Source organism: Myotis daubentonii, chromosome 1, assembly GCF_963259705.1.
Source record: "Myotis daubentonii chromosome 1, mMyoDau2.1, whole genome shotgun sequence".
Classification (NCBI taxonomy): domain Eukaryota; kingdom Metazoa; phylum Chordata; class Mammalia; order Chiroptera; family Vespertilionidae; genus Myotis; species Myotis daubentonii.
The window spans coordinates 41519485-41544483 of NC_081840.1; the positions used below are offsets into that span (position 1 = coordinate 41519485).

Here is a 24999-nt window from a genome sequence, read left to right on the forward strand (position 1 = left end):
CGGCAGTCCCTGGAGTGGTGAATTGGCGGCAGCTTCAAATGGTGATAAAAGGCAATGGGGGCCAAAACTGGTTTGGCTCAGTGGATAGAGCATCGGCCTGTGGACTGAAAGGTCCCAGGTTCGATTCAGGTCAAGGGCATGTACCTTGGTTGTGAGCACATCCTCAGTGGGGAGTGTGCAGGAGGCAGCTGGTCGATGCTTCTCTCTCATCGATGTTTCTGACTCTCTATCTCTCTCCTTTCCTCTCTGTAAAAACTCAATGGAATATATTTTAAAAAAAGAAAAAAGTGTCTCGGCTCACTGGAGTGAAAACATGAAATACTTAAAAAAAAAAAAAAAAGGCAATGGGAGCACCTGAGAGCTTTGGTCTCATTGGGTGCTCAGGACCACTTTTCTCACCCACCCGCTTGGGCAAGTGTGGCAATCCTACCCTAAATGTATTTCTCCCCCATTTTCAGGGAGGGTGAATGTGGTGTGCAAAACGCATTTCTAATGACTGATCTCTGCTTTTCAACTGAGTTTTCCTGAGTCATTAAGTCTTTAAATTCTTCAATATTTTAATGATCTTAAAGTTCAATGATGTTTTCATTCTCTCCACACTCTCTTGCCCATAAGACTCTCCAGTAAGAGCCCACCACAGGGTGACTTCACACCTGGCCCTGCTCTGAGTGTGTCCCTTCTTGTCAGCCTGTCTCCCGTGTGGGCCATGATTAGGGCATAGGCACATCACACCCCAGCTTAGGTCCTAAGACAGTGAGAAGAGTCCCAATTACCCTCAGAAATCCTTTCAGAAGTTGCCACGTTGGAGACCATGATTCCAGTTTTCATTGCATTCGATGCACCAGCTTTTCCTCGAGTTTGGGGACAGAATATGTAGTGTCTGTTCAGTAGAGCCCCCGGTGAAGAGTTGGCCTGTATCTAGGGGCTGTGCTAGAACTACACAAAGCCTCGCTAATTATCACACACAGGAGGGGCCGGAGAGCAAGACCAACTGGGAGCAGCAGATTCTCCTTCCTTCATTTAGGGGAATAGCAGGCAGAATTGCCAGCACTATTTAAATAGGTCTCTCTCTCTCTCTCTCTCTCTCTCTCTCTCTCTCTCTCTCTCTCTCCCGTTTGCCTGAACACTTGGCAATTCACAGCATGGCTAACATAGTAAAGAGAGAGACAGAGAAAGCACATGACTGGGCCCAGGATACCCAGGTTGCGAAGTCAATTCAGACATAAGCATGGAGAATGTTAAGACCAAGGGTCTTGGGAGCCATAGAGTCCTAAATAGAAGTGGTTACTTTCTTTGGGGTTCAGTTTCCTCAGCTGGAAGATGCAGTATTGGGGGAGGATGATCCTGAGGCTCCCTCCTGGAGCCCCCGACATAGGTGAGTTCAAGCTCAAGGCTCTCACCTGAGAAATCCTGGCCAGGCAGAACAGCCTCCATAACCCAGTGAACTAGAAAAACACCAGGCCCTTCCCGCTCTGCCCGGGATGTCATGAGACAGAGTTTGGTAAAGTCAGAAGCAACATGAGAAATGGGTGCTCTAAGGGATGCCGGGTAATGCATGCTGTTTGCCTCAGTTTCCTTTAGTTCAGCAAATCTTATGTTAGCACCTGATAAAGACAGGACAGGACGCTCTGCATTGGAAACGTAGAGACAGATAAGCTGTTCCTGATTCTGTGGGACTGCCCATCTTGCTATAATGTGACTGTTTTTTCCCAAATGAGAAAGCTGAGTGTTTTTGTTTTTTGTTGTGAGATGTATTAGGAAAAATTAAAAGCACCTTTTGGCCTTCAATTCCCAGATTCACATCTCTTCAGGGCTGTGACAAGTATTAGTGCTGTTCACCAACTAGATCCAGTTTTACTTCTCCTGAGCGCACAGTAGGATCATAGTTCCCAGCCCCTGAAGTTAAGTGTGGCCATGAGCCTTCCTTTGCCAGTGAAAGGAGAACACCATGATAGCTCCCTTCCTCACAAAGCCTTCAGGACCAGCACATGGCTCCTGCGTGGTCCTTCACTCCGCGTGTAACCAGCAACACTCCTGATGGTGACAGCTTGCTGGCCTGCGTCTCTCACTGAGGACGGAGTGCAGTAGAGGAGGAGACACCTTACTGATCCATGATGGACCTGTAGTGTGAGCAAAAAGCAAAATTCTGGCCCTAACCGGTTTCGCTCAGTGGATAGAGCTTCGGCCTGAGACTGAAGAGTCCCAGGTTTGATTCTGGTCAAGGGCATGTACTTGGGTTGCAGGCACATCCCTAGCAGGGAGTGTGCAGGAGGCAGCTGATCAATATTTCTCTCTCATTCATGTTTCTAACTCTCTATCCCTCTCCCTTCCTCTCTGTATAAAAATCAATAAAATTTATTTTAAAAACACACAAAAAACCAAAAAAACAAAATTCTGTTGCTTTAAGTCATGGAGGTTTAAAAACTGTTTATTACAAAACAAAACAAAACAAAACAAAAAACACCTATATAAAACCACAGACAATAGATTATCAAAACTGCTATACCCATTACTTAGCTTCAACAATGATCAAGCTATAAGCCTCCATAATTTGGGGTTTGCTTACTAATACAGCAAAACCTAGACCAGTTGTTGGCAAACTCATTAGTCAACAGAGCCAAATATCAACAGTACAACGATTGAAATTTCTTTTGAGAGCCAAATTTTTTAAACTTAAACTATATAGGTAGGTACATTCAACTTTAAATTCAACTATAAATTCACGGTTTTGGTCTTCTGTTTTTCTTTGCTTCGTATTTGTAGCCATCTCAAACAGGGCACCTAAAAAAATGTTTCTTTTTATAATAATAAAGCCACCAACACAAAAGAATTACAATTCTTAAATTGATGACAAAAATACCTGTAGGATTTGCCGTTGGTTGGAAAAATACAGGTAACTTTATGTGTCGAGTAGGTACTTTTGTCACCCACGCGATTTGCAGACGCGACTAGCACTAACCACTGCACATGAGACTGCTGGCTGACTGGCTCACTCAGCTCCTGCAGGAATCCCGCGCCCACGCCTCCCGGCGCTGCATATCCCAGTCTCGCTTCGCCAGACGGACCAACACCCCCCAATTCTTCTAAGGCCACTTCTTTAAAATAGACTATCCCAGACCAAAACCAACTTCTGCACATGGGCCACAAAGTTTCAATCGCACTGTGCGTGCGCGCCATCACGTGGTATTTTGTGGAAGAGCCACACTCAAGGGGCCAAAGAGCCCCATGTGGCTTGCCGACCACTGGCCTAGAAGACTCCTGCTAAAAACAAGATGAAAGGGTGTTATTTTGCAGTAATACCGAGTGAGTGACAAGTTGGCAAAGAGAGTGGAAACAGAATTGATGAGATCTGATGTTATGTTTTATTTTTTAGTGAGATCATTTTTATCTATTATTATAATTGAGTGTTAGTTTGGATTTTTTTCTAGGAGCTGCCTTCTATGTTACTTATTTTCCTTTGGAAATCTAAGCACATCTAGAAACCGGCAGCTCAAACTGCTTGGAAATGCAACAGGACTAAAGTTAATTGCCTGCTTCCACGTAAACGCTAACAAGCACCATTAAACTTTTGGAAAATGTGATTATTTTCCTTTCAATATGCTTTAGAAAGGGCTTTCCTACTGAATTATGTCTGGAATGTGTGCATACATGTAAACACAAACCCGAGTTTTCCAAATCTACAGTCGATTGTATTACAGCAGTGTTATAAAAACGTTATGGTCATAAGAAAACCCCTGTAATGTGTGGAAATAATTACTGTGTGAAATGATTAAAGTGTGAAATGTTTGCTGTGTGAAGACCCCAGTACGGGTAACTTTCAAAATGTGGTGAACGCCCCACTATGTGGATGTGAATGCCCTGAGCCAGTGGTTCTCAACCTTGGCTGCACATTAGAATCTCCTGGGAATCTTCTTAAAATCCTGATTCCTGGGCCTCATCCTCCGGAAATTCTGTTTCTTTGTTATGGGGTGGGGCCATAACAGCCCCTGCACGAGCCTCCATCTCCTTCCTGGTCACTGGAAACGTCTCTGTCTTTGGTCCCAACCAGATAACAACCCAAATCTGTTGTCCAAGGATCTGGGAGGAGCAAATGGCTTTCTGCAGATCCCTGCGCAGGCGGGGGGTGGGGGGCGGCGCGGGGAAGGGGCGGAGACAGGAGGGGGCGGAGGCAGCGAAGCGGACGGAGGCCGGAAGGGAACAGAGGCAGGAACGGAACGGAACGGAGGCGGAAAGGGAACGGACCGCTTCCGGATTTCTGTCTGAAGAAAACCGGAAGTTGTCGGTAGCTTTCTTCTTACACCTCTCAGGAGTTTGTGAGGGTCGCTGAAGGAGCGAAGGAGGACCTGCACGAGGCTGACAGGTAAAGAATTAAAAATGTATGAGGTCATCTAGAAAGTAGATGGGCTGAGCCCCTACATGGTGCCGCACCCAGAGATCGGGGGGTCAGAGTTTTTAAGGACTCGAGGGGGCTTTTCCTCGGCGGGGATTCTCCGGGCGGGTCCGGCGGGGCGGTGACTGGTCTGAGGAAAGGGAATGTGGTCTGAGCGGAAGGGAATGTCGGCTGCAAAGTGGTCTGAGGGCCAGTTTCCCAGGGGAGGGGTATCTATTTGATTATTTGATCAGACCTCACGTGCACGAGGCCAAAAGTGGTAACGAATTTTACATTTATTAGATCATCCTCATCCGGAAAGCAGATGGGCTCAGGCCCCAAATGGTGCCAGCACCCAGGGACGGGGGAGGCAGAGGGTTCAAAGGGCTCTAAAGGGGCTTTTCTGCGGGAAGTTCTCTGGGCCGGTGAGGACCCTGGGCAAGGATGGGACCGAAAGTGACTGGTCTGAGCAAAGGGCCTGTGGTCTGAGCGGAAGGGACGGTCAGTTGCCAAAGGATCTACGGGACAGTTTCCCGGGGCGGGGGTGTCGCTGAGGTGGTTTGACCAGACCTGACAGAGTTTGGGGAGCTGCAGGTCTGCGTGGACGCGTGGAGGTGAAAGTTGCCGGATGCTGAGAATGGGCTGTTTGGTGGCATCGCGGACGTCTGGTCTCAGCCTGAGTGCATCCCCTCAGCTCGCGGCGCAGCTCTGCCGGCGGTGGGAGCCGGTCTCAGCAGCGACACCCCAGTGTTCAGGGGGAAGACGGGCCTGTGCTGGGTGCGCCGCCTGCCTCCGTGTTGTGCCTCTGCCTCCTGGGTCTCACTCGCAGGCCGGTGTCGCTGCCGCTGACTTTCGGAGGCAACGCCCATAGGCGGCCTGTGGAGCAGCCAGTGCCTTCTCCCCCGGAGCCACTCCTTTGTGGTTCATTCTGGCCACACAGGGACCTCAAGGAGCAGTGTTGTTCCTTAGGGGCACGGGTTCCGATGCAGCCAATAGCCCAACAAAACCGTAACTGGTGGCTTGACCCCTGAGAAGGGAGGTTTGCATGTATTTCTGTGGATTTGAAGGTATTTGACTGAACAGGTCTGTCCTCTCTGCTCTTTCCTAGGTTCCCTAGCCATGCTGTTGCCGATGAACAGCCAGGGCCAGGACCGCTGTGTCCTCACCTGCACTGAGTGCAAGCAGCGGGTGGAGACAGGCTGGCACTGCCCCGGGTGCGAGGACTACGACCTTTGCATCAACTGCTACAACACCAAGGGCCACACCCACGAGATGGTGAAGGTGGGGCTGGGCCCGGATGAAGAGGCCGAGGAGGGCGATCAGGGCGGCAACCAGGGGGAGATGCCGGTCAGGAGCATCCGGGAGGCTCGGCGCCTGAGCATCCTGCGCAGCATCCAGACCCTGAGGCACGCCCGCCATTGCGGCGACGCCAACTGCTCTCGGAACGACTGTCAGAAGCTGAAGCGTGTTGTGCTGCACACCACGCGCTGCCAGCGCAAGGCCATTGGAGGCTGCCCAGTGTGCAAGCAGCTAATCGCCCTTTGCTGCTACCATGCCAAAGAATGCCAAGAAAACCCATGCCCCGTTCCCTTGTGCCTCAACATCAAACAGAAGATCCGCGAGCAGCGGCTCCGGCTCCGCCGAGAGCGGCTCCGGCTCCGCCAGCAGCGGATTGGGAACCGCCTGCTGCAAGGTTAGCTCATGTGCCAGCCGATGCCACCATGAACTCCCGTCACGTGCCTCAGCAGTCTGCCATCCCCTCCTTGAGCACCACCCTGGACACCCCCACAGCAGCCCAACACACCCCAGACACCACAGCCTCCGACTCAGTCCCAGCCCTGGCCTGTAAGCATGTCACTAGCCAGCTTTTCAGCTCGGCCAGAACTTCACCCCACCAGTGTCCACGGGGAAGCCCACTAACCTTCAGCTGCAGCCCAGCCTGCAGCCCAGCCTGCAGAACCTGAACGCCATGCAAGCCAGCGGGCCCGACCTGCTGTCCCTCCGCAGCAGCAACAGTGGGAGGCCTGAACCCCCAGAGCCAGGCCTTGAACATCATGTACCCGGGGCGCAACCCCAGCGTGGCGAGAATGAACCACAGCACAGAGAGATGCCGCGGAGCAGCAGCAGCAGCAGGAAGGCAGCGCTGGCATGGCTGCAGGTCTGGCAGGACACGCCCAGTTCCAGCAGCCTCAGGGACATGATGCCACCCACAGCCATGCAGCAGCTGCAGATCCAGCAGCCGATTGGGTCCCAGGCCAGCCAAACCCTGTTAGGCATATTCTGTACCTTTCCCTTGCCTCAGTTTCTCCCATGTGCTCAGTACTTTCTGTTGTCCTCGCTTGAGGCTCCTGTCCTCTCTGCCATTTTCCTGTTACTCTCATTTCAGGTGTCACAGGAGACAACTAAGCAGCTGAGAAAAGCAGCTCTAGACCCAGCCTCCTGCAACCACCTGCACCTCCATCCGACCCACACAGAGACATAAATATCCCGCCCTCCCTACTCTTGCTTGCTGAAATGGATATGCTGGTGTGTATTAATAATACCATTTCTAGCCCTAACCAGCTTGGCTCAGTGGATAGAGTGTCAGTCTGCACACTCTGGGTCCCAGGTTCAATTCTGGTCAGCAGCATATACCTTGGTTGCAGGCACATCTCCAGTAGGAGGTGCAGGAGGCAGCTGATAACATTTTCTCTCATTGATGTTTCTAACTCTATCCCTCTCCCTTCCTCTCTGTAAAAAAAATCAATAAGATATACAGTGGGGCCTTGACTTACAAGTTTAATTTGTTCCGTGACGGAGCTCGTAACTCAGAATACTCGTATGTCAAATCTTAAAGTGAACGAGTGAGACACGTGATGCTGGGCTGATGTTGTGGCATTCACTGTGACGTTCGCTGCACCAACTAGCGATGGGGTATCTGAAGCTGGCTTGTAACCCAAGTTTTAGCTCACAACTCAAAGCAAAATATCGGCCGAGAGAGGGCTCATATCTTGAAAAACTCGTTAGTCAGGACACTCGTAAGTCAAGGCCCCACTGTATTTTTAAAATTAAAAAAATAATATTTTTCTAAATTCTCACAACGTCTTTTGACCTGTCTGCTGTCAGCACGGACCTAACAAACCCCATGTGCCCCAGCAGCACAGGCTCTCAGAGAGCCACAGGCCTCTCCTCCCTGGCCAGCAGATGGCCACATCCCTCAGTAGCCAGGTGAGATCTCTGACCCCTGTCCAGTCTCCAGACCCCAGTCGCAGCCTCCACGTTCCAGCCCATCACCACGGATACGCCCCAGCCTGCACCACACCACCTCTCCCCCCAGACTGGTTCTCCCCACACAGGACTCCCTGTCACCATGGCCAGCTCCATAGATTGGGGACACTTGGGGAACCCCAAACATGCAATGCTACCACAGCTGGATACCCCCCACAGGAGTGCATTGCCCAGTGAGCTGTCCTGGTCGGTGACACCACAGTAGACAGCCTAGAAAAGTTTGTGTTGGTTTTGTAGCATTGTGAGAAATCACTTTTTTGTTCAATGTTCTTTGACCATTTGTACTGAAATTCAAGAATCTAGGATCTTTTTATTCCTAGATGGAACTGCTACTTCCAAGCCACAGAAGGGTAGATTGCTGTTCAAAGAAACAATAAAAAGTATATGTTTTTGTTAGAAACCAGTTGATTTAAATGTCTCTCTTTTTGCTTTCTTAAAACATTTTTTGTTCCTAGGAGGGGGTGGGGGGTAATTTCTGGTGACTCATGCTTTCTTAATAGGAAAGAAAGTTCATTGTATCCATATTTTTAAGATTTTAAACATTTATGTTTAAAAGAGAAGAAAAATAATATTCAGAAACTGATTCCTGAAATAATGCAAGCTTATAATGTATCCTGACGGCTTTCTGACATTGTGGGGAGATTTTTTCTATTATTTACTCGGGGAGTTCTCAAATTATTGCCCCTGGATGATAGTAATTGGCTCCTGAGCGCACGCACACACACCCCACATCCATCTATACATTCTGTCTTAAACCAAACTCTTGTCAAAGATGTTGAAAATGTTGCTTAGTTTCTCTGATAAAACTTATTTCAGACCAAAAATAGGGATGATCACTCTCTTAGACCATGCTAATGTTAATAGAGAAGAGATTCTTTCTTCTATATGAAACTTGAAATGAGGAAAAGCAAGTCTAGTGTCAATCATGCCAGTGCTATAATTACCATAGATATGAAAACAAGAAGATTCAATCACTATAGTAAAGTACCAACCCATATCTTATATTGTTAAATAAACTGAGTGCAACACACAAAAAGCAAAAGCAAATAACTTTACCTTAATGATGTACTGAGTTCCTCAAAAAGAAATCCAATTTGGAATTTGAATGGAATTGGGCTGCCTCTGTAGGATAATCATTAATTCAATTAGGTCTTAATAAAGCCATCCAAGATGAGGTCATCCGGTACAAAAGCACGGAGATGCTCTACTTATTCAGATCATCTTAAATTTTTAAATTTGTATAGAAGTTTTACTGTTAATGCCCAGATATTTTGTAATCCTTATTGCTACTGTGAAAAATTTCTTTTTAGTAATATTTTCTAGTAGCTGTTATGCGTGGGAGAGATGCTGTTGATTTGTGCAGGCTGATCTTGTATCTGGCAAACTTGCTGAATCTTATTAGTTATAATTTGCTTGAGTCTTTGTTTTATTGTAAGCTGACATCCTGTTCTCTCTCTTTCTCTCTCTCTCTAAAAAAGCACTCCCCCCCCACCCCATTTAATTTCTGTGGTGGGTGGTGGAGGTTGGGGAGATGACTCACTAGGAAGGAGTAGAAAATGTTTCCTCCTCCCCCACCTCAGGGAGGGGCCTGGGCCTCCGTGATGCTCACATCGGGGTTCTCCACAGACTCAGAGAGAGACCTGCTAGTCAGGCCGCTGACCACTGTGATGGGAGGAAAGGTGGCCTGAGTCCTCTGGTAGCAGGAAAGGGGAGGAGAATGTCACCATAAAGAGAGGGAGCATTTAGAGAGGGGGAAGACAACCAAGAAAAGGGAAAGACTTGAGGGGAATGAGATGGGTGGGGCCTGAGAATTCTCAGGGTTGGTAGATGGTAAAAGAGTCTAAGGTTCCAGAAGAGAAGCTGGACCAGAGACCCACTACCCAGCAGTATGACCCAAAGAAGCCCTGGTCACCTAATGTGGGGGCAGTGGGAGGAGCTTAAGCCCCTGGGAGACAGGAATGGGCACCTCCCACCCCTCCCACCACCAGCCCACACTGACCAACTGATAGAAGCCCCATCCCATGACTGCCCTGGTCACCATGCTTTGCTGGGACCTTAATGCCCAAAGCTGTGGGGGCCAAGGAACGGAACCTCCTGCATCTCAGTGCTCCCACAAGTGAGAGCTGGATCCTCAAGCCACAGACAAGTTGGGCCCCACACTTGGTCCTGACAAGAAGTTTACTGAGGGAGGGGCCAGGTTGAGAATGTTTTAACTGGGCAACTGGTTTCCCTTTTTTAATGCGCAGCTGTAGTTGAGTGCTATAGTTGCTTTGGCCCTAGCTGGTTTGACTCAATGGATAGAGCATCAGCCTGCAGACTGAAGGGTCCCAGGTTGGATTCCAGGTAAGGGCACACACTGGGGTTGTGGGCTCGATCCCCAGTAGGGGACGTGCAGGAGACAGCCGATCAGTGATTCTCATCATTGGTGTTTCTATGTCTTTCTCTCCGTTCATCTCTGAAATCAATAATAATCTTTTTTCAAAAAATGTTGCCTTGGGTTAGAAACTTCTCTGCACACCAGGAGATGGTGCCATGGGGCCGCCCTCTCCCCTGCAGGGCACTGGCACTGACTAGGCTGCTGGAGGCAGGATGGGGAGCCCCTGGTTTAACAGCCTGATTGGTGACTCATGAATTCAGTTGGGGGCTGAGTGGCTATGAAATCAGCAATTGGAAGCCTGTGCCCTCCTGATCCCTCTTCAAGGGTTTGCCTTGGATGAACTGATGGCCACATTCGTGCAGCTGTTCTTTGCTACCTCTGCTGCCCTCATTGCTCCCTTTTTTACTGCCTTTCATGAATTTAGCACCTCAGGCACCCAGAGCCCTGAATGTGTGAAAACTCTCCTGGGAATTTGCTTTTTATGATAGAGTTCGGCATAAGCAGAGATAGACAGGCAGCTCTATTCTTACGGGGACACAGTAGATGCCTCACTTCTCACTCAGATGCCAGACCGCTTAGTTTGGAAATGGGGGGAGGTACGGGCCTGGCACCCTCTGTGAGCAAGCCATGAGGAGGCCACACTTTCTTTGTAAATGTATAACTCCAAAACAAGGAGGCTATTTGGGAGCAAAGAAAAGGGATCAATGGGATGAGAGTAAACTTGGTCCAGGAACATGCAGACCCTGAGCCTGTCCAGGTGCTTCTGAGAGCTGAACAGCCAGGCCGACCCCAGGCCTGTGGGTGAGGGCCCTGCTATGGGGTGTTCACCTTGTCCCCCAGCATCCACATGCCAAGCTCTGTGCCAGCTCCTAACCTGAGCTGACTCACTGGCTTCCACTTCCTCCCAGGAGGCAGCTGCACTATTACTCCTATTTGGTAGATGGAGAAACTCAAATCCAAAACTCACTCTGGATCTCAGGGATAGACACAGGCTAAAAGGACCAGAGCAAAGAAAGGGAGCCCTGTGTGTCCTGGAGAGGAAGCTAGGAGAAGGGGCCAGTCCCCTGGGCCTTCGGCTATATTTCCCTTCCCCCAGTGACACACTTCTTGGCAGGGAGCTGTCTGTGGAAAGCCAGTCCAGAGCTCTGCAGCACTCCTTGGGGGATCAGGCCTAAGCTGGCAGTCAGACATCCCTCTGGCAGCCTGGGAGCCCTTGTGGGATGTCCAACTAACGCCTTAGGCCCGCTCCCCGTGGTGAGTGGGCCTAAGCCATTAATCGGACATCCTTAGTGCTGCCACGGAGGCAGGAGAGGCTCCCACCACTGCAGCTGCACTGGCCAGCCATGACCCGGCTTCTGACTGAGCAGCGCTCCCCCTGTGGGAGCACACTGACTACCAGGAAGCAGCTCTTGCGTTGAGTGTCTGCCCCCTCATAGTTTGTGCGCATCATAGCGACTGGTCATTTGTTCCAGTTGTTCAAGCCTTAGGTCGATTTGCATATTACCCTTATTATATAGGATTCCACTGTGTGTGTGTGCATATGCCACTGCTTACGCAGCCAGGACCTTATTGACAGGCATTAGAATTGTTATTACAGCAGTGCAGCTTGGCACGTTTTCACATTTTGCAGCATGTCTTAAGGAAGGGTTCCCAGGGCACTTCTCTGCTGCTACTTTCTCACAGCGACTGCACTGCAAGAACCTTAGCCTGGTTATGAGACACTAGCACCCTAATTGCAGCCTCCTCCTTCCTTTTATGTGATTCACTTAGACAGCAGAAATGGCAACAGAAAAGTGGCCTTGCCTTCATTGCTGTCCTCCCATCTCACACAGTGCATCGTGGTGGGGGATGGAATTCAGAACCAGAATGGAGGTGTCAGCTGTCTTGTTTCTGCCACATGAGAAAGCTCACAGAAGCAAGTTGGAGTGCCAATCATTACATCCAGTCTGGACCTAATTCCTGTGGTTCACAGATAAGGAAACTGAGGCTGGGCTGAGGATCACATGCCTGGTCCACGGCCAACAGCCCTGGCTTTTACCCCCTCACTGTCCCAGCAGTTTGGCAACAGGAGTCCTTGTTGGAGTTTCAGGCAATCAAACAGCTTAAAAGGCAGAAGCCACCCCATACACCATGACCTTTTCATCTTCTCTGTGAAGGAAAGAAACCTCTCAGCCTCCCTTTTTGATGTATTATAATCATCTAGTGACTGTGATGCGCTAAAATGCGTGTGTCCCCTGCCCCACAAATTTATACGTTGAAGTCTTAACTCCCAGTACCTTAGCAGGTGAGTGACTTGGAGATAAGGCCTGTAGTGCGGTGATTAAGTTTAACAGGAGCTCCTGAGGGTCGGCCCTACTCCAAAAAGAGGGTGTCCTCCTGTGCCAGGCCAGCACAACCAAGGGTTTGGTGAGCCTGAGGAGGGGCCACAAAGGACTCAAGAAAAGACAGATGAAGCGAATACAGCTGGGGCTCAATGGATCTCCTGTCCCTGGCTGAGGCCACAGAAGGATCCAGACTGCAAGCTTTATTTTATAGTCCGAGAAAAACAAGATAGTGGTCACCATAGTTACAATGTTCTTGTGAGTTTCACTTGTTTTGGCAGCACCCGCTCACCTCCCACAGCCCATCAGCTTCCCAGGAAAGATCTACGGGCGGCCATAAGGTCAAACTTAATTATGCTAAGAGGACTCTGCCCTCTAAACTGGGACTAGTTTGTGGCTCTGCCCCCGGTCAATCCCATGCTTAACTCTATAGCCAATACCTACATCCTTCCCCCTACATCCTTCAAAGAAGATGAGATGTGGGCACAGCCGGCCCAGAGGAAAGACGCGTGAAGACACAGAAAGGAGGAAGCCGTCTATAGCCGAGGAGAGAAGCCTCAGAAGAAACCACCCTGCCAACACCTGATCTGGGACTTCCAACCTCCAGAAACGTGAGGAAACGTGTCTGTTGGGTAAGCCCCCGGTCTCTGATACTTGGTTTTGGCAGCCCCAGCAAGTGAATACAGTGCGTAACTAAGGACGGTACGAAGAAAGCGCCATGCATGGGTAGGAGACTAATGTGCTCTCTGGCAGGTTGCTTCGCTGGTGTTGCTGCCTACACATTTCTCCAGCTGCCTTTCCTCCTGATGCTTCCACCAAGCCCGTCTCTTCCTGGCCTCTTCCCGGTGAGGGGATCTGTCTCAGCAAAATGTTTCTGCATCTTGCACAGTCGGCAGTCCCTGGAGTGGTGAATTGGCAGCAGCTTCAAATGGTGACAGAAAGGCAATGGGAGCACCTGAGAGCTTTGGTCTCATTGGGTGCTCAGGACCACTTTTCTCACCCACCCGCTTGCGCAAGTGTGGCAATCCTACCCTAAATGTATTTCTCCCCCATTTTCACGGAGGGTGAATGTGGTGTGCAAAACGCATTTCTAATGACTGATCTCTGCGTTTCAACTGAGTTTTCCTGAGTCATTAAGTCTTTAAATTCTTCAATATTTTAATGATTTTATAGTTCAGTGATGTTTTCATTCTCTCCACACTCTCTTGCCCATAAGACTCTCCAGTAAGAGCCCACCACAGGGTGACTTCACACCTGGCCCTGCTCTTGAGTGTGTCTTTTCCTGTCAGCCTCCTGTGTGGGCCATGATTAGGGCATAGGCACATCACACCCCAGCCTAGGTCCTAAGACAGTGAGAAGAGTCCCAATTACCCTCAGAAATCCTTTCAGAAGTTGCCACGTTGGAGACCATGATTCCATTTTTCATTGCATTCGATGCACCAGCTTTTCCTCGAGTTTGGGGACAGAATATGTAGTGTCTGTTCAGTAGAGCCCCAGGTGAAGAGTTGGCCTGTATCTAGGGGCTGTGCTAGAACTACACAAAGCCTCGCTAATTATCACACACAGGAGGGGCCGGAGAGCAAGACCAACTGGGAGCAGCAGATTCTCCTTCCTTCATTTAGGGGAATAGCAGGCAGAATTGCCAGCACTATTTACATAGCTAGCTCTCCCCGCTCCCCCCCACCCCCCGTTTGCCTGAGCACATGGCAACTCACAGCATGGCTAACATTTTAAAGAGAGAGACAGAGAAAGCACATGACTGGGCCCAGGATACCCAGGTTGCGAAGTCAATTCAGACATAAGCATGGAGAATTTTAAGACCAAGGGTCTTGGGAGCCATAGAGTCCTAAATAGAAGTGGTTCCTTTCTTTGGGGTTCAGTTTCCTCAGCTGGAAGATGCAGTATTGGGGGAGGATGATCCTGAGGCTCCCTCCTGGTGCCCCCGACATTGGTGAGGTCAAGCTCAAGGCTCTCGGCTGAGAAATCCTGGCCAGGCAGAACAGCCTCCACAACCCAGTGAACTAGAAAAGCACCAGACCCTCCCCGCTCTGCCCGGGATGTCATGAGACAGAGTTTGGTAAAGTCAGAAGCAACATGAGAAATGGGTGCTCTAAGGGATGCCGGGAAATGCACACTGCTTGCCCCTCCCCCCGACTGCCCCCTCATCCCCCGTTCCTTTAGTTCAGCAAATCTTATGTTAGCACCTGATAAAGACAGGACAGGACGCTCTGCATTCGAAACGGAGAGACAGATAAGCTGTTCCTGATTCTGTGGGACTGCCCATCTTGCTATAATGTGACTGTTTTATCCCAAATGAGAAAGCTGAGTGTTTTTGTTTTTTGGCGTGAGATGTATTAGGAAAAATTAAAAGCACCTTTTTGCCTTCAATTCCCAGATTCACATCTCTTCAGGGCTGTGACAAGTATTAGTGCTGTTCACCAACTAGATCCAGTTTTACTTCTCCTGAGCGCACAGTGGGATCATAGTTCCCAGCCCCTGAAGTTAAGTGTGGCCATGAGCCTTCCTTTGCCAGTGAAAGGAGAACACCATGATAGCTCCCTTCCTCACAAAGCCTTCAGGACCAGCACATGGCTCCTGCGTGGTCCTTCACTCCGCGTGTAACCAGCAACACTCCTGATGGTGACAGCTTGCTGGCCTGCGTCTCTCACTGAGGACGGAGTGCAGTAGAGGAGGAGACACCTTACTGATCCATGATGGACCTGTAGTGTGAGCAAAAAGCAAAATTCTGTTGCTTTAAGCCATGGAGGTTTGAAAACTGTTTATTACAAAAATAAACCTATATAAAAGCACAGACAATAGATTGCCAAATCTGCTATACTCATTCCTTAGCTTCAACTATGATCAAGCTATAAGCCTCCATAATTTGGGGTTTGCTTACTAATACAGCAAAACCTAGACCAGTGGTCGGAAAACTCATCAGTCAACAGAGCCAAATATCAATAGTACAACGATTGAAATTTCTTTTGAGAGCCCAATTTTTTAAACTTAAACTATATAGGTAGGTACATTCAACTTCAAATTCAATTATAAATTCACGGTTTTCGTGTTCCGTTTTTCTTTGCTTCTTCTTTGTAGCCATTTCAAACAGGGCACCTAAAAATGTTTCATTTTATAATAATAAAGCCATCAACACAAAAGAATTACAATTCTTAAATCGATGACAAAAATACCTGTAGGATTTGCCGTTGGTTGGAAAAATACAGGTAACTTTATGCGTGAGTAGGTACTTTTGTGACCCGCGCGGTATTTGCAGACGTGGCTAGGACTAACCACTGCACACGAGACTGCTGGCTGACTGGCTCACTCAGCTCCTGCAGGAATCCCGCGCGCACTCCTCCCAGGTGCTGTGTATCCCATGGCCCGCCTGCGCCGGGTCTCCTGTTGCCTCACTGACCAACACATCCCACTTCTTCAAAATAGACTCGCCCAGGCCAAAAACCAACTTCTGCCCATGGGCCACGAAGTTTCAATCGCACTGTGTTGTGCGCGCCATCACGTTGTATTTTGTGGAAGAGCCACACTCAAGGGGCCAAAGAGCCCCATGTAGCTCGCGAGCCGAGGTTTGCCGACCACTGGCCTAGACAACTCCTGCTAAAAACAAGATGAAAGGGTGTTATTTCGCAGTAATACCGAGTGAGTGACAAGTTGGCAAAGAGAGTGGAAACAGAATTGATGAGATCTGATTGTTATGCCTTATTTTAGTGAGATCATTTCTGTTTTTCTAATATTATAATTGAGTGTTAATTTGGATTTTTTTCTAGGAGCTGCCTTCTATGTTACTTATTTTCCTCTAGAAATCTAAGCACATCTAGAAACCAGCAGCTCAAACTGCACTGGAAATGCAACAGGACTAAAGTTAATTGCCTAGCCCTGACCGGTGTGGCTCAGTGGCTAGAGCGTCGGCCTGCGGACTGAAGGGTCCCGGGTTCGAATCCCAGTCAAGGGCATGTACCTGGGTTGCAGGCACATCCCCAGTAGGGGGCGTGCAGGAGGCAGCTGATCGATGTTTCTCTCTCATCGATGTTTCTAACTTTTTCTCCCTCTCCCTTCCTCTCTGCAAAAAATCAATAAAATATATATTTTAAAAAAAATAAAGTTAATTGCCTGCTTCCACGTAAACGCTAACAAGCACCATTAAACTTTTGGAAAATGTGATTATTTTCGTTTCAATATGCTTTAGAAAGGGCTTTCTACTGAATTATGTCTGGAATGTGTGCATACATGTAAACACAAACCCGAGTTTTTCCAAAGCTACAGTCGATTGTATTACAGCAGTGTTATAATAATGTTATGGTCATAAGGAAACCCCTGTAATGTGTGGAAATAATTACGGTGTGAAATGATTAATGTGTGAAATGTTTGCTGTGTGAAGACCCCAATACTGGGTAACTTCCAAAATGTGGTGAACGCCCCACTATGTGGATGTGAATGCCCTGAGCCAGTGGTTCTCAACCTTGGCTGCACATCAGAATCACCTGGGAATCTTCTTAAAATCCTGATTCCTGGGAATCATCCTCCGGAAATTCTGTTTCTTTGTTATGGGATGGGGTCACAACATTAGTAACAAAGACACAGAATTTCCGGAGGATGAGGCCCAGGAATCAGGATTTTAATAAGATTCCCAGGTGATTCTGATGTGCAGCCAAGGTTGAGAACCACGGCTAAAGCCCTTAAAGCCTATACACCCGGCTCCTAGCAAAGGCTCACACGGATGAGACACAAGTTGTTGACCACTGGCTACATAAGCAACAGATTTTGTTCAGTCGATGCCTCCCGCCTGATGAGAGGAGGACTCCGCATCACTTCATGGGACAAGCCCCTGACTGTCTGCTCTGCTGTGCGAGCCTGAACCAAGTGCGGCCGCCTGTCTGCCTCGGTCTTCATCGTCCGTCTTTCGGTGTGCATGGCCGGTGGCCTTTGCTGGAGCCTAGGACCCACTAGGAATAGGTAAGTAAACCCTGGGTGATTGCACACTGATTCTGCCTTGTGCGTCCTTGTGTTCCGGTTCGGCTCAGCTGTCTAGACATTGAAGTACCAGGGCACAGGCCGTGATTGCTGATTCTTGTCACCTGTGTTTTTCCCACTAAGTCTAAACAGATAATTAATTAATCGGGGCATAATTGGGACAGTCTGATGGATTCATTTAACAAATGACATGAAATCAACTTTATTTCACAAAATTAGTCCATATGCCAGTACTTATCCTCCATGTCCGGTTTTGTTTTCGTCCAACCCAACTGAATTCTCTGTAACTGCTCCACCGCTTATTAGGGAGGTGAACCTGGGCAAGTCAGCCCCTGCGGGAGCCCCCGTCTCCTTCCTCGTCACTGGAAACGTCTCTGTCCGTTGTCCCAACCGGAGAACAACCCAAACCTCTTGTCCAAGGATCTGGGAGGAGCCCTCTGTAGATCCCCGCGCGGGATGGGGGAAGGGGGCGGCGCGGGGAAGGGGCGGAGACAGGAGGGGGCGGAGGCAGCGAAGCGGACGGAGGCCGGAAGGGAACAGAGGCAGGAACGGAACGGAACGGAGGCGGAAAGGGAACGGACCGCTTCCGGATTTCTGTCTGGAGAAAACCGGAAGTTGTCGATAGCTTTCTTCTTACACCTCTCAGGAGTTTGTGAGGGTCGCTGAAGGAGCGAAGGAGGACCTGCACGAGGCTGACAGGTAAAGAATTAAAAATGTATGAGGTCATCTAGAAAGTAGATGGGCTGAGCCCCTACATGGTGCCGCACCCAGAGATCGGGGGGTCAGAGTTTTTAAGGACTCGAGGGGGCTTTTCCTCGGCGGGGATTCTCCGGGCGGGTCCGGCGGGGCGGTGACTGGTCTGAGGAAAGGGAATGTGGTCTGAGCGGAAGGGAATGTCGGCTGCAAAGTGGTCTGAGGGCCAGTTTCCCAGGGGAGGGGTATCTATTTGATTATTTGATCAGACCTCACGTGCACGAGGCCAAAAGTGGTAACGAATTTTACATTTATTAGATCATCCTCATCCGGAAAGCAGATGGGCTCAGGCCCCAAATGGTGCCAGCACCCAGGGACGGGGGAGGCAGAGGGTTCAAAGGGCTCTAAAGGGGCTTTTCTGCGGGAAGTTCTCTGGGCCGGTGAGGACCCTGGGCAAGGATGGGACGGACAGTGACTGGTCTGAGCAAAGGGCCTGTGGTCTGAGCGGAAGGGACGGTCAGTTGCCAAAGGATCTACGGGACAGTTTCCCGGGGCGGGGGTGTCGCTGAGGTGGTTTGACCAGACCTGACAGAGTTTGGGGAGCTGCAGGTCTGCGTGGACGCGTGGAGGTGAAAGTTGCCGGATGCTGAGAATGGGCTGTTTGGTGGCATCGCGGACGTCTGGTCTCAGCCTGAGTGCATCCCCTCAGCTCGCGGCGCAGCTCTGCCGGCGGTGGGAGCCGGTCTCAGCAGCGACACCCCAGTGTTCGGGGGGAAGACGGGCCTGTGCTGGGTGCGCCGCCTGCCTCCGTGTTGTGCCTCTGCCTCCTGGGTCTCACTCGCAGGCCGGTGTCGCTGCCGCTGACTTTCGGAGGCAACGCCCATAGGCGGCCTGTGGAGCAGCCAGTGCCTTCTCCCCCGGAGCCACTCCTTTGTGGTTCATTCTGGCCACACAGGGACCTCACGGTGCAGTGTTGTTCCTTAGGGGCACGGGTTCCGATGCAGCCAATAGCCCAACAAAACCGTAACTGGTGGCTTGACCCCTGAGAAGGGAGGTTTGCATGCATTTCTGTGGATTTGAAGGTATTTGACTGAACAGGTCTGTCCTCTCTGCTCTTCTTTCCTAGGTTCCCTAGCGATGCCGGTGGAGATGCACAGCCAGGGCCAGGGCCGCTGTGTCCTCACCTGCACTGAGTGCAAGCAGCGGGTGGAGACAGGCTGGCACTGCCCCGGGTGCGAGGGCTACGACCTTTGCATCAACTGCTACAACACCAAGGGCCACACCCACGAGATGGTGAAGGTGGGGCTGGGCCCGGATGAAGAGGCCGAGGAGGGCGATCAGGGCGGCAACCAGGGGGAGCGCCGGTTCAGGAGGATCCAGGAAGCTCGGCGCCGGAGCATCCTGCGCTGCATCCAGTCCCTGAGGCACGCCCGCCATTGCGGCGACGCCAGCTGCTCTCAGAAGGGCTGTCAGAAGCTGAAGCGTGTTGTGCTGCACACCACGCGCTGCCAGCGCAAAGCCATTGGAGGCTGCCCAGTGTGCAGGCAGCTAATCGCCCTTTGCTGCTACCATGCCAAAGAATGCCAAGAAAACCCATGCCCCGTTCCCTTGTGCCTCAACATCAAACAGAAGATCCGCGAGCAGCGGCTCCGGCTCCGCCAGCAGCGGATTGGGAACCGCCTGCTGCAAGGGTAGCTCATGCGCCAGCGGATGCCACCATGAACTTCCGTCACGTGCCTCAGCAGTCTGCCATCCCCTCCTTGAGCACCACCCTGGACACCCCCACAGGAGTGCATTGCCCAGTGAGCTGTCCCTGGTCGGTGACACTACAGTAGACACCCTAGAAAAGTTTGTGTAAGTTTTGTAGCATTGTGAGAAGTCACTTTTTTGTTCAATGTTCTTGCACCATTTGTACTGAAATTCAAGAATCTAGGCTCTTTTTATTCCTAGATGGAACTGCTACTTCCAAGCCACAGAAGGGTAGATTGCTGTTCAAAGAAACAATAAAAAGTATATGTTTTTGTTAGAAACCAGTTGATTTAAATATCTCTCTTTTTGCTTTCTTAAAAAATTTTTTGTTCCTGTGACAGGGTTGGTGGTAATTGCTGGTGACTCATGCTTTCTTAATAGGAAAGAAAGTTCATTATATCCATATTTTTAAGATTTGAAACATTTTTGTTTAAAAGAGGAGGAAAATAATATTCAGAAACTGATTCCTGAAATAATGCAAGCTTATAATGTAATGTATCCTGACGGCTTTCTGACATTGTGGGGAGATTTTTTCTATTATTTACTCGGGGAGTTCTCAAATTATTGCCCCTGGATGATAGGAATTGGCTCCTGAGCACACACACACACACCCCACATCCATCTATACATTCTGTCTTAAGCCAAACTCTTGTCAAAGATGTTGAAAATGTTGCTTAGTTTCTCTGATAAAACTTATTTCAGACCAAAAATAGGGATGATCACTCTCTTAGACCATGCTAATGTTAATAGAGAAGAGCATTCTTTCTTCTATGTGAAACTTGAAATGAGGAAAAGCAAGTCTAGTGTCAATCATGCCAGTGCTATAATTACCATAGATATGAAAACAAGAAGATTCAATCACTATAGTAAAGTACCAACCCATATCTTATATTGTTAAATAAACTGAGTGCAACACACAAAAAGCAAAAGCAGATAACTTTATCTTAATGATGTACTGAGTTCCACAAAAAGAAATCCAATTTGGAATTTGAATGGAATTGGGCTGCCTCTGTAGGATAATCATTAATTCAATTAGGTCTTAATAAAGCCATCCAAGATGAGGTCATCCGGTACAAAAGCACGGAGATGCTCTACTTATTCAGATTATCTTAAATTTTTAAATTTCTATAGAAGTTTTACTGTTAATGCCCAGATATTTTGTGATCCTTATTGCTACTGTGAATGATTTCTTTTTTTAAAAAAATATATATTTTATTGATTTTTTACAGAGAGGAAGGGAGAGAGATAGAGACAGAAACATCGATGAGAGAGAAACATCGATCAGCCCCCACCTGCACACCTCCTTCTAGGGATGTGCCCACAACCCAGGTACATGCTCTTGACCGGAATCGAACCCGGGGCCCTTCAGTCCACAGGCCGACGCTCTATCCACTGAGCCAGACCGGTTTCGGCTGAATGATTTCTTTTTAGTAATACTTTCTAGTAGCTGTTGTGGGTGGGAGAGATGCTGTTGATTGATGCAGCTTGATCTTGTATTTGGCAAAGTTGTGGAATCTTATTAGTTACAATTTGCTTGAGTCTTTGTTTTATTGTAAGCTGATATCCTGTCCTCTCTCTCTCTTTCTCAAGAAGCACTCCCCCCACCCCATTTAATTTCTGTGGTGGGTGGTGGAGGTTGGGGAGGTGACTCACTAGGAAGGAGTAGAAAATGTTTCCTCCTCCCCCCCACCAAGGGGAGGGGCCTGGGCCTCTGTGATGCTCACATCGGGGTTCTCCACAGACTCAGAGAGAGACCTGCTAGTCAGGCCGCTGACCACTGTGATGGGAGGAAAGGTGGCCTGAGTCCTCTGGTAGCAGAATAGGGGAGGAGAATGTCACCATAAAGAGAGGGAGGATTTAGAGAGGGGGAAAGGATGAAGGGAAAGACTTGGGAACGTGGATGGGTGGTGCCTGGGAATTCTCAGGGACGGTAGATGGTAAAAGAGTCTAAGGTTCCAGAAGAGAAGCTGGACCAGAGACCCACGACCCAGCAGTATGACCCAAAGAAGCCCTGGTCACCTAATGTGGGGGCAGTGGGAGGAGCTTAAGCCCCTGGGAGACAGGAATGGGCACCTCACACCCCTCCCACCACCAGCCCACACTGACCAACTGATAGAAGCCCCATCCCATGACTGCCCTGGTCACCATGCTTTGCTGGGACCTTAATGCCCAAAGCTGTGGGGGCCCAGGAACGAAACCTCCTGCATCTCAGAGCTCCCACAAGTGAGAGCTGGATCCTCAAGCCACAGACAAGTTGGGCCCCACACTTGGTCCTGACAAGAAGTTTACTGAGGGAGGGGCCGGTGTTGAGAATGTTTTCACTGGGCCACTGGTTTCCCTTTTTTAATGGGCAGCTGTAGTTGATTGTTACAGTTGCTTTGGCCCTAGCTGGTTTGACTCAATGGATAGAGCATCAGCCTGCAGACTGAAGGGTCCCAGGTTGGATTCCAGGTAAGGGCACACACTGGGGTTGTTGGCTCAATCCCCAGTAGGGGGCATGCAGGAGGCAGCCGATTAGTGCTTCTCTCTCATCATTTGTGTTTCTATGTCTTTCTCTCCGTTCATCTCTGAAATCAATAATAATCTTTTTTCAAAAAATGTTGCCTTGGGTTAGAAACTTCTCTGCACACCAGGAGATGGTGCCATGGGGCCGCCCTCTCCCCTGCAGGGCACTGGCACTGACTAGGCTGCTGGAGGCAGGATGGGGAGCCCCTGGTTTAACAGCCTGATTGGTGACTCATGAATTCAGTTGGGGGCTGAGTGGCTATGAAATCAGCAATTGGAAGCCTGTGCCCTCCTGATCCCTCTTCAAGGGTTTGCCTTGGATGAACTGATGGCCACATTCGTGCAGCTGTTCTTTGCTACCTCTGCTGCCCTCATTGCTCCCTTTTTTACTGTAGCCTTTCATGAATTTGGCACCTCAGGCACCCAGAGCCCTGAATGTGTGAAAACTCTCCTGGGAATTTGCTTTTTATGATAGAGTTCGGCATAAGCAGAGATAGACAGGCAGCTCTATTCTTACGGGGACACGGTAGATGCCTCACTTCTCACTCAGATGCCAGACCGCTTAGTTTGGAAATGGGGGGAGGTACGGGCCTGGCACCCATTGTGAGCAAGCCATGAGGAGGCCACACTTTTTGTAAATGTATAACTCCAAAACAAGGAGGCTATTTGGGAGCAAAGAAAAGGGATCAATGGGATGGGAGTAAACTTGGTCCAGGAACATGCAGACCCTGAGCCTGTCCAGGTGCTTCTGAGAGCTGAACAGCCAGGCCGACCCCAGGCCTGTGGGTGAGGGCCCTGCTGCGGGGTGTTCGCCTTGTCCCCCAGCATCCACATGCCAAGCTCTGTGCCAGCTCCTAATCTGAGTTGACTCACTGGCTTCCACTTCCTCCCAGGAGGCAGCTGCACTATTACTCCTATTTGGTAGATGGAGAAACTCAAATCCCAAACTCACTCTGGATCTCAGGGATAGACACAGGCTAAAAGGACCAGAGCAAAGAAAGGGAGCCCTGTGTGTCCTGGAAAGGAAGCTAGGAGAAGGGGCCAGTCCCCTGGGCCTTCGGCTATATTTCCCTTCCCCCAGTGACACACTCCTTGGCAGGGAGCTGTCCATGGAAAGCTAGGCCAGAGCTCTGCAGCACTCCTTGGGGGATCAGGCCTAAGCTGGCAGTCAGACATCCCTCTGGCAGCCTGGGAGCCCTTGTGGGATGTCCGACTGACGGCTTAGGCCCGCTCCCCGTGGTGAGTGGGCCTAAGCCATTAATCGGACATCCTTAGTGCTGCCACGGAGGCAGGAGAGGCTCCCACCACTGCAGCTGCACTGGCCAGCCATGACCCGGCTTCTGACTGAGCAGCGCTCCCCCTGTGGGAGCACACTGACTACCAGGAAGCAGCTCTTGCGTTGAGTGTCTGCCCCCTCATAGTTTGTGCACATCATAGCGACTGGTCATTTGTTCCAGTTGTTCAAGCCTTAGGTCGATTTGCATATTACCCTTTTCTTATATAGGATTCCACTGTGTGTGTGTGTGTGTGTGCATATGCCACTGCTTATTTAGCCAGGCCCTTATTGACAGGCATTAGAATTGTTATTACAGCAGTGCAGCTTGGCACGTTTTCACATTTTGCAGCATGTCTTAAGGAAGGGTTTCCAGGGCTCTGCTCTGCTGCTACTCCCTCACAGCAACTGCTCTGCAAGACCTTCAGCCCGTTTATGAGACCCTAGCACCCTAACTCCAGCCTCCTCCTTCCTTTTATGTGATTCACTTAGACAGCAGAAATGGTAATAGAAAAGGGGCCTCGCCTGTATTGCTGTCCTCCCATCTCACACAGTGCATCGTGCTGGGTGACCGAATTCAGAACCAGAATGGAGGTGTCAGCTCTCTTGTTTCTGCCACACGAGAAAGCTCACAGAAGCAAGTTGGAGTGCCAAACATTACGTCCAGTCTGGACCTAATTCCTGTGGTTCACAGATAAGGAAACTGAGGCTGGGCTGAGGATCACATGCCTGGTCCACGGCCAACAGCCCTGGCTTTTGCCCCCTCACTGTCCCAGCAGTTTGGCAACAGGAGTCCTTGTTGGAGTTTCAGGCAATCAAACAGCTTAAAAGGCAGAAGCCACCCCATACACCATGACCTTTTCATCATCTCTGTGAAGGAAAGAAACCTCTCAGCCTCCCTTTTTGATGTATTATAATCATCTAGTGACTGTGATGGGCTAAAGTGTGTCTCCTCCGCCCTGCAAATTTATATGCTGAAGTCCTAACTCCCAGTACGTTAGCAGGTGACTGACTTGGAGATATGCCTTCAACGCGGTGATTAAGTTTAACAGGAGCTCCTGAGCGTCTGTCCTGCACCAAAAAGAGGGTGTCCTTTGAAGAAGATGAGATGTGGGCACAGCCGGCCCAGAGGAAAGACGCGTGAAGACACAGAAAGGAGGAAGCCGTCTATAGCCGAGGAGAGAAGCCTCAGAAGAAACCACCCTGCCAACACCTGATCTGGGACTTCCAACCTCCAGAAACGTGAGGAAACGTGTCTGTTGGGTAAGCCCCCGGTCTCTGATACTTGGTTTTGGCAGCCCCAGCAAGTGAATACAGTGCGTAACTAAGGACGGTACGAAGAAAGCGCCATGCATGGGTAGGAGACTAATGAGCTCTCTGGCAGGTTGCTTCCCTGGTGTTGCTGCCTACACATTTCTCCAGCTGCCTTTCCTCCTGATGCTTCCACAAAGCCAGTCTC

General features: G+C 49.7%; 1 protein-coding gene and 1 pseudogene across 1 annotated transcript; both read left to right on the top strand.

The window, feature by feature from the left end:
- Positions 1-1338: 1338 nt before the first annotated feature.
- On the top strand, positions 1339-20955 carry LOC132237081 (histone lysine acetyltransferase CREBBP-like). The gene is made up of 4 exons (XM_059701422.1): positions 1339-1375; positions 4458-4649; positions 5478-7797; positions 19805-20955. The coding sequence occupies exons 1-3, from the start codon at positions 1339-1341 to the stop codon at positions 6065-6067; spliced, it is 819 nt and encodes a 272-aa protein (XP_059557405.1). The 3' UTR covers positions 6068-7797; positions 19805-20955.
- LOC132237607 (histone lysine acetyltransferase CREBBP-like) lies at positions 6339-20955 on the top strand (annotated as a pseudogene).
- Positions 20956-24999: the final 4044 nt, after the last annotated feature.

Excerpts from the sequence above, each read along its gene's own strand:
- LOC132237081 (XM_059701422.1), top strand. The coding sequence starts at position 1,339 with ATGATCCTGAGGCTCCCTCCTGGAGCCCCCGACATAG. Across the intron at positions 1,376-4,457 it reads TCCTGGAGCCCCCGACATAG|GACTCGAGGGGGCTTTTCCT; the intron begins GTGAGTTCAAGC and ends AGAGTTTTTAAG. Across the intron at positions 4,650-5,477 it reads CGTGCACGAGGCCAAAAGTG|GTTCCCTAGCCATGCTGTTG; the intron begins GTAACGAATTTT and ends GCTCTTTCCTAG.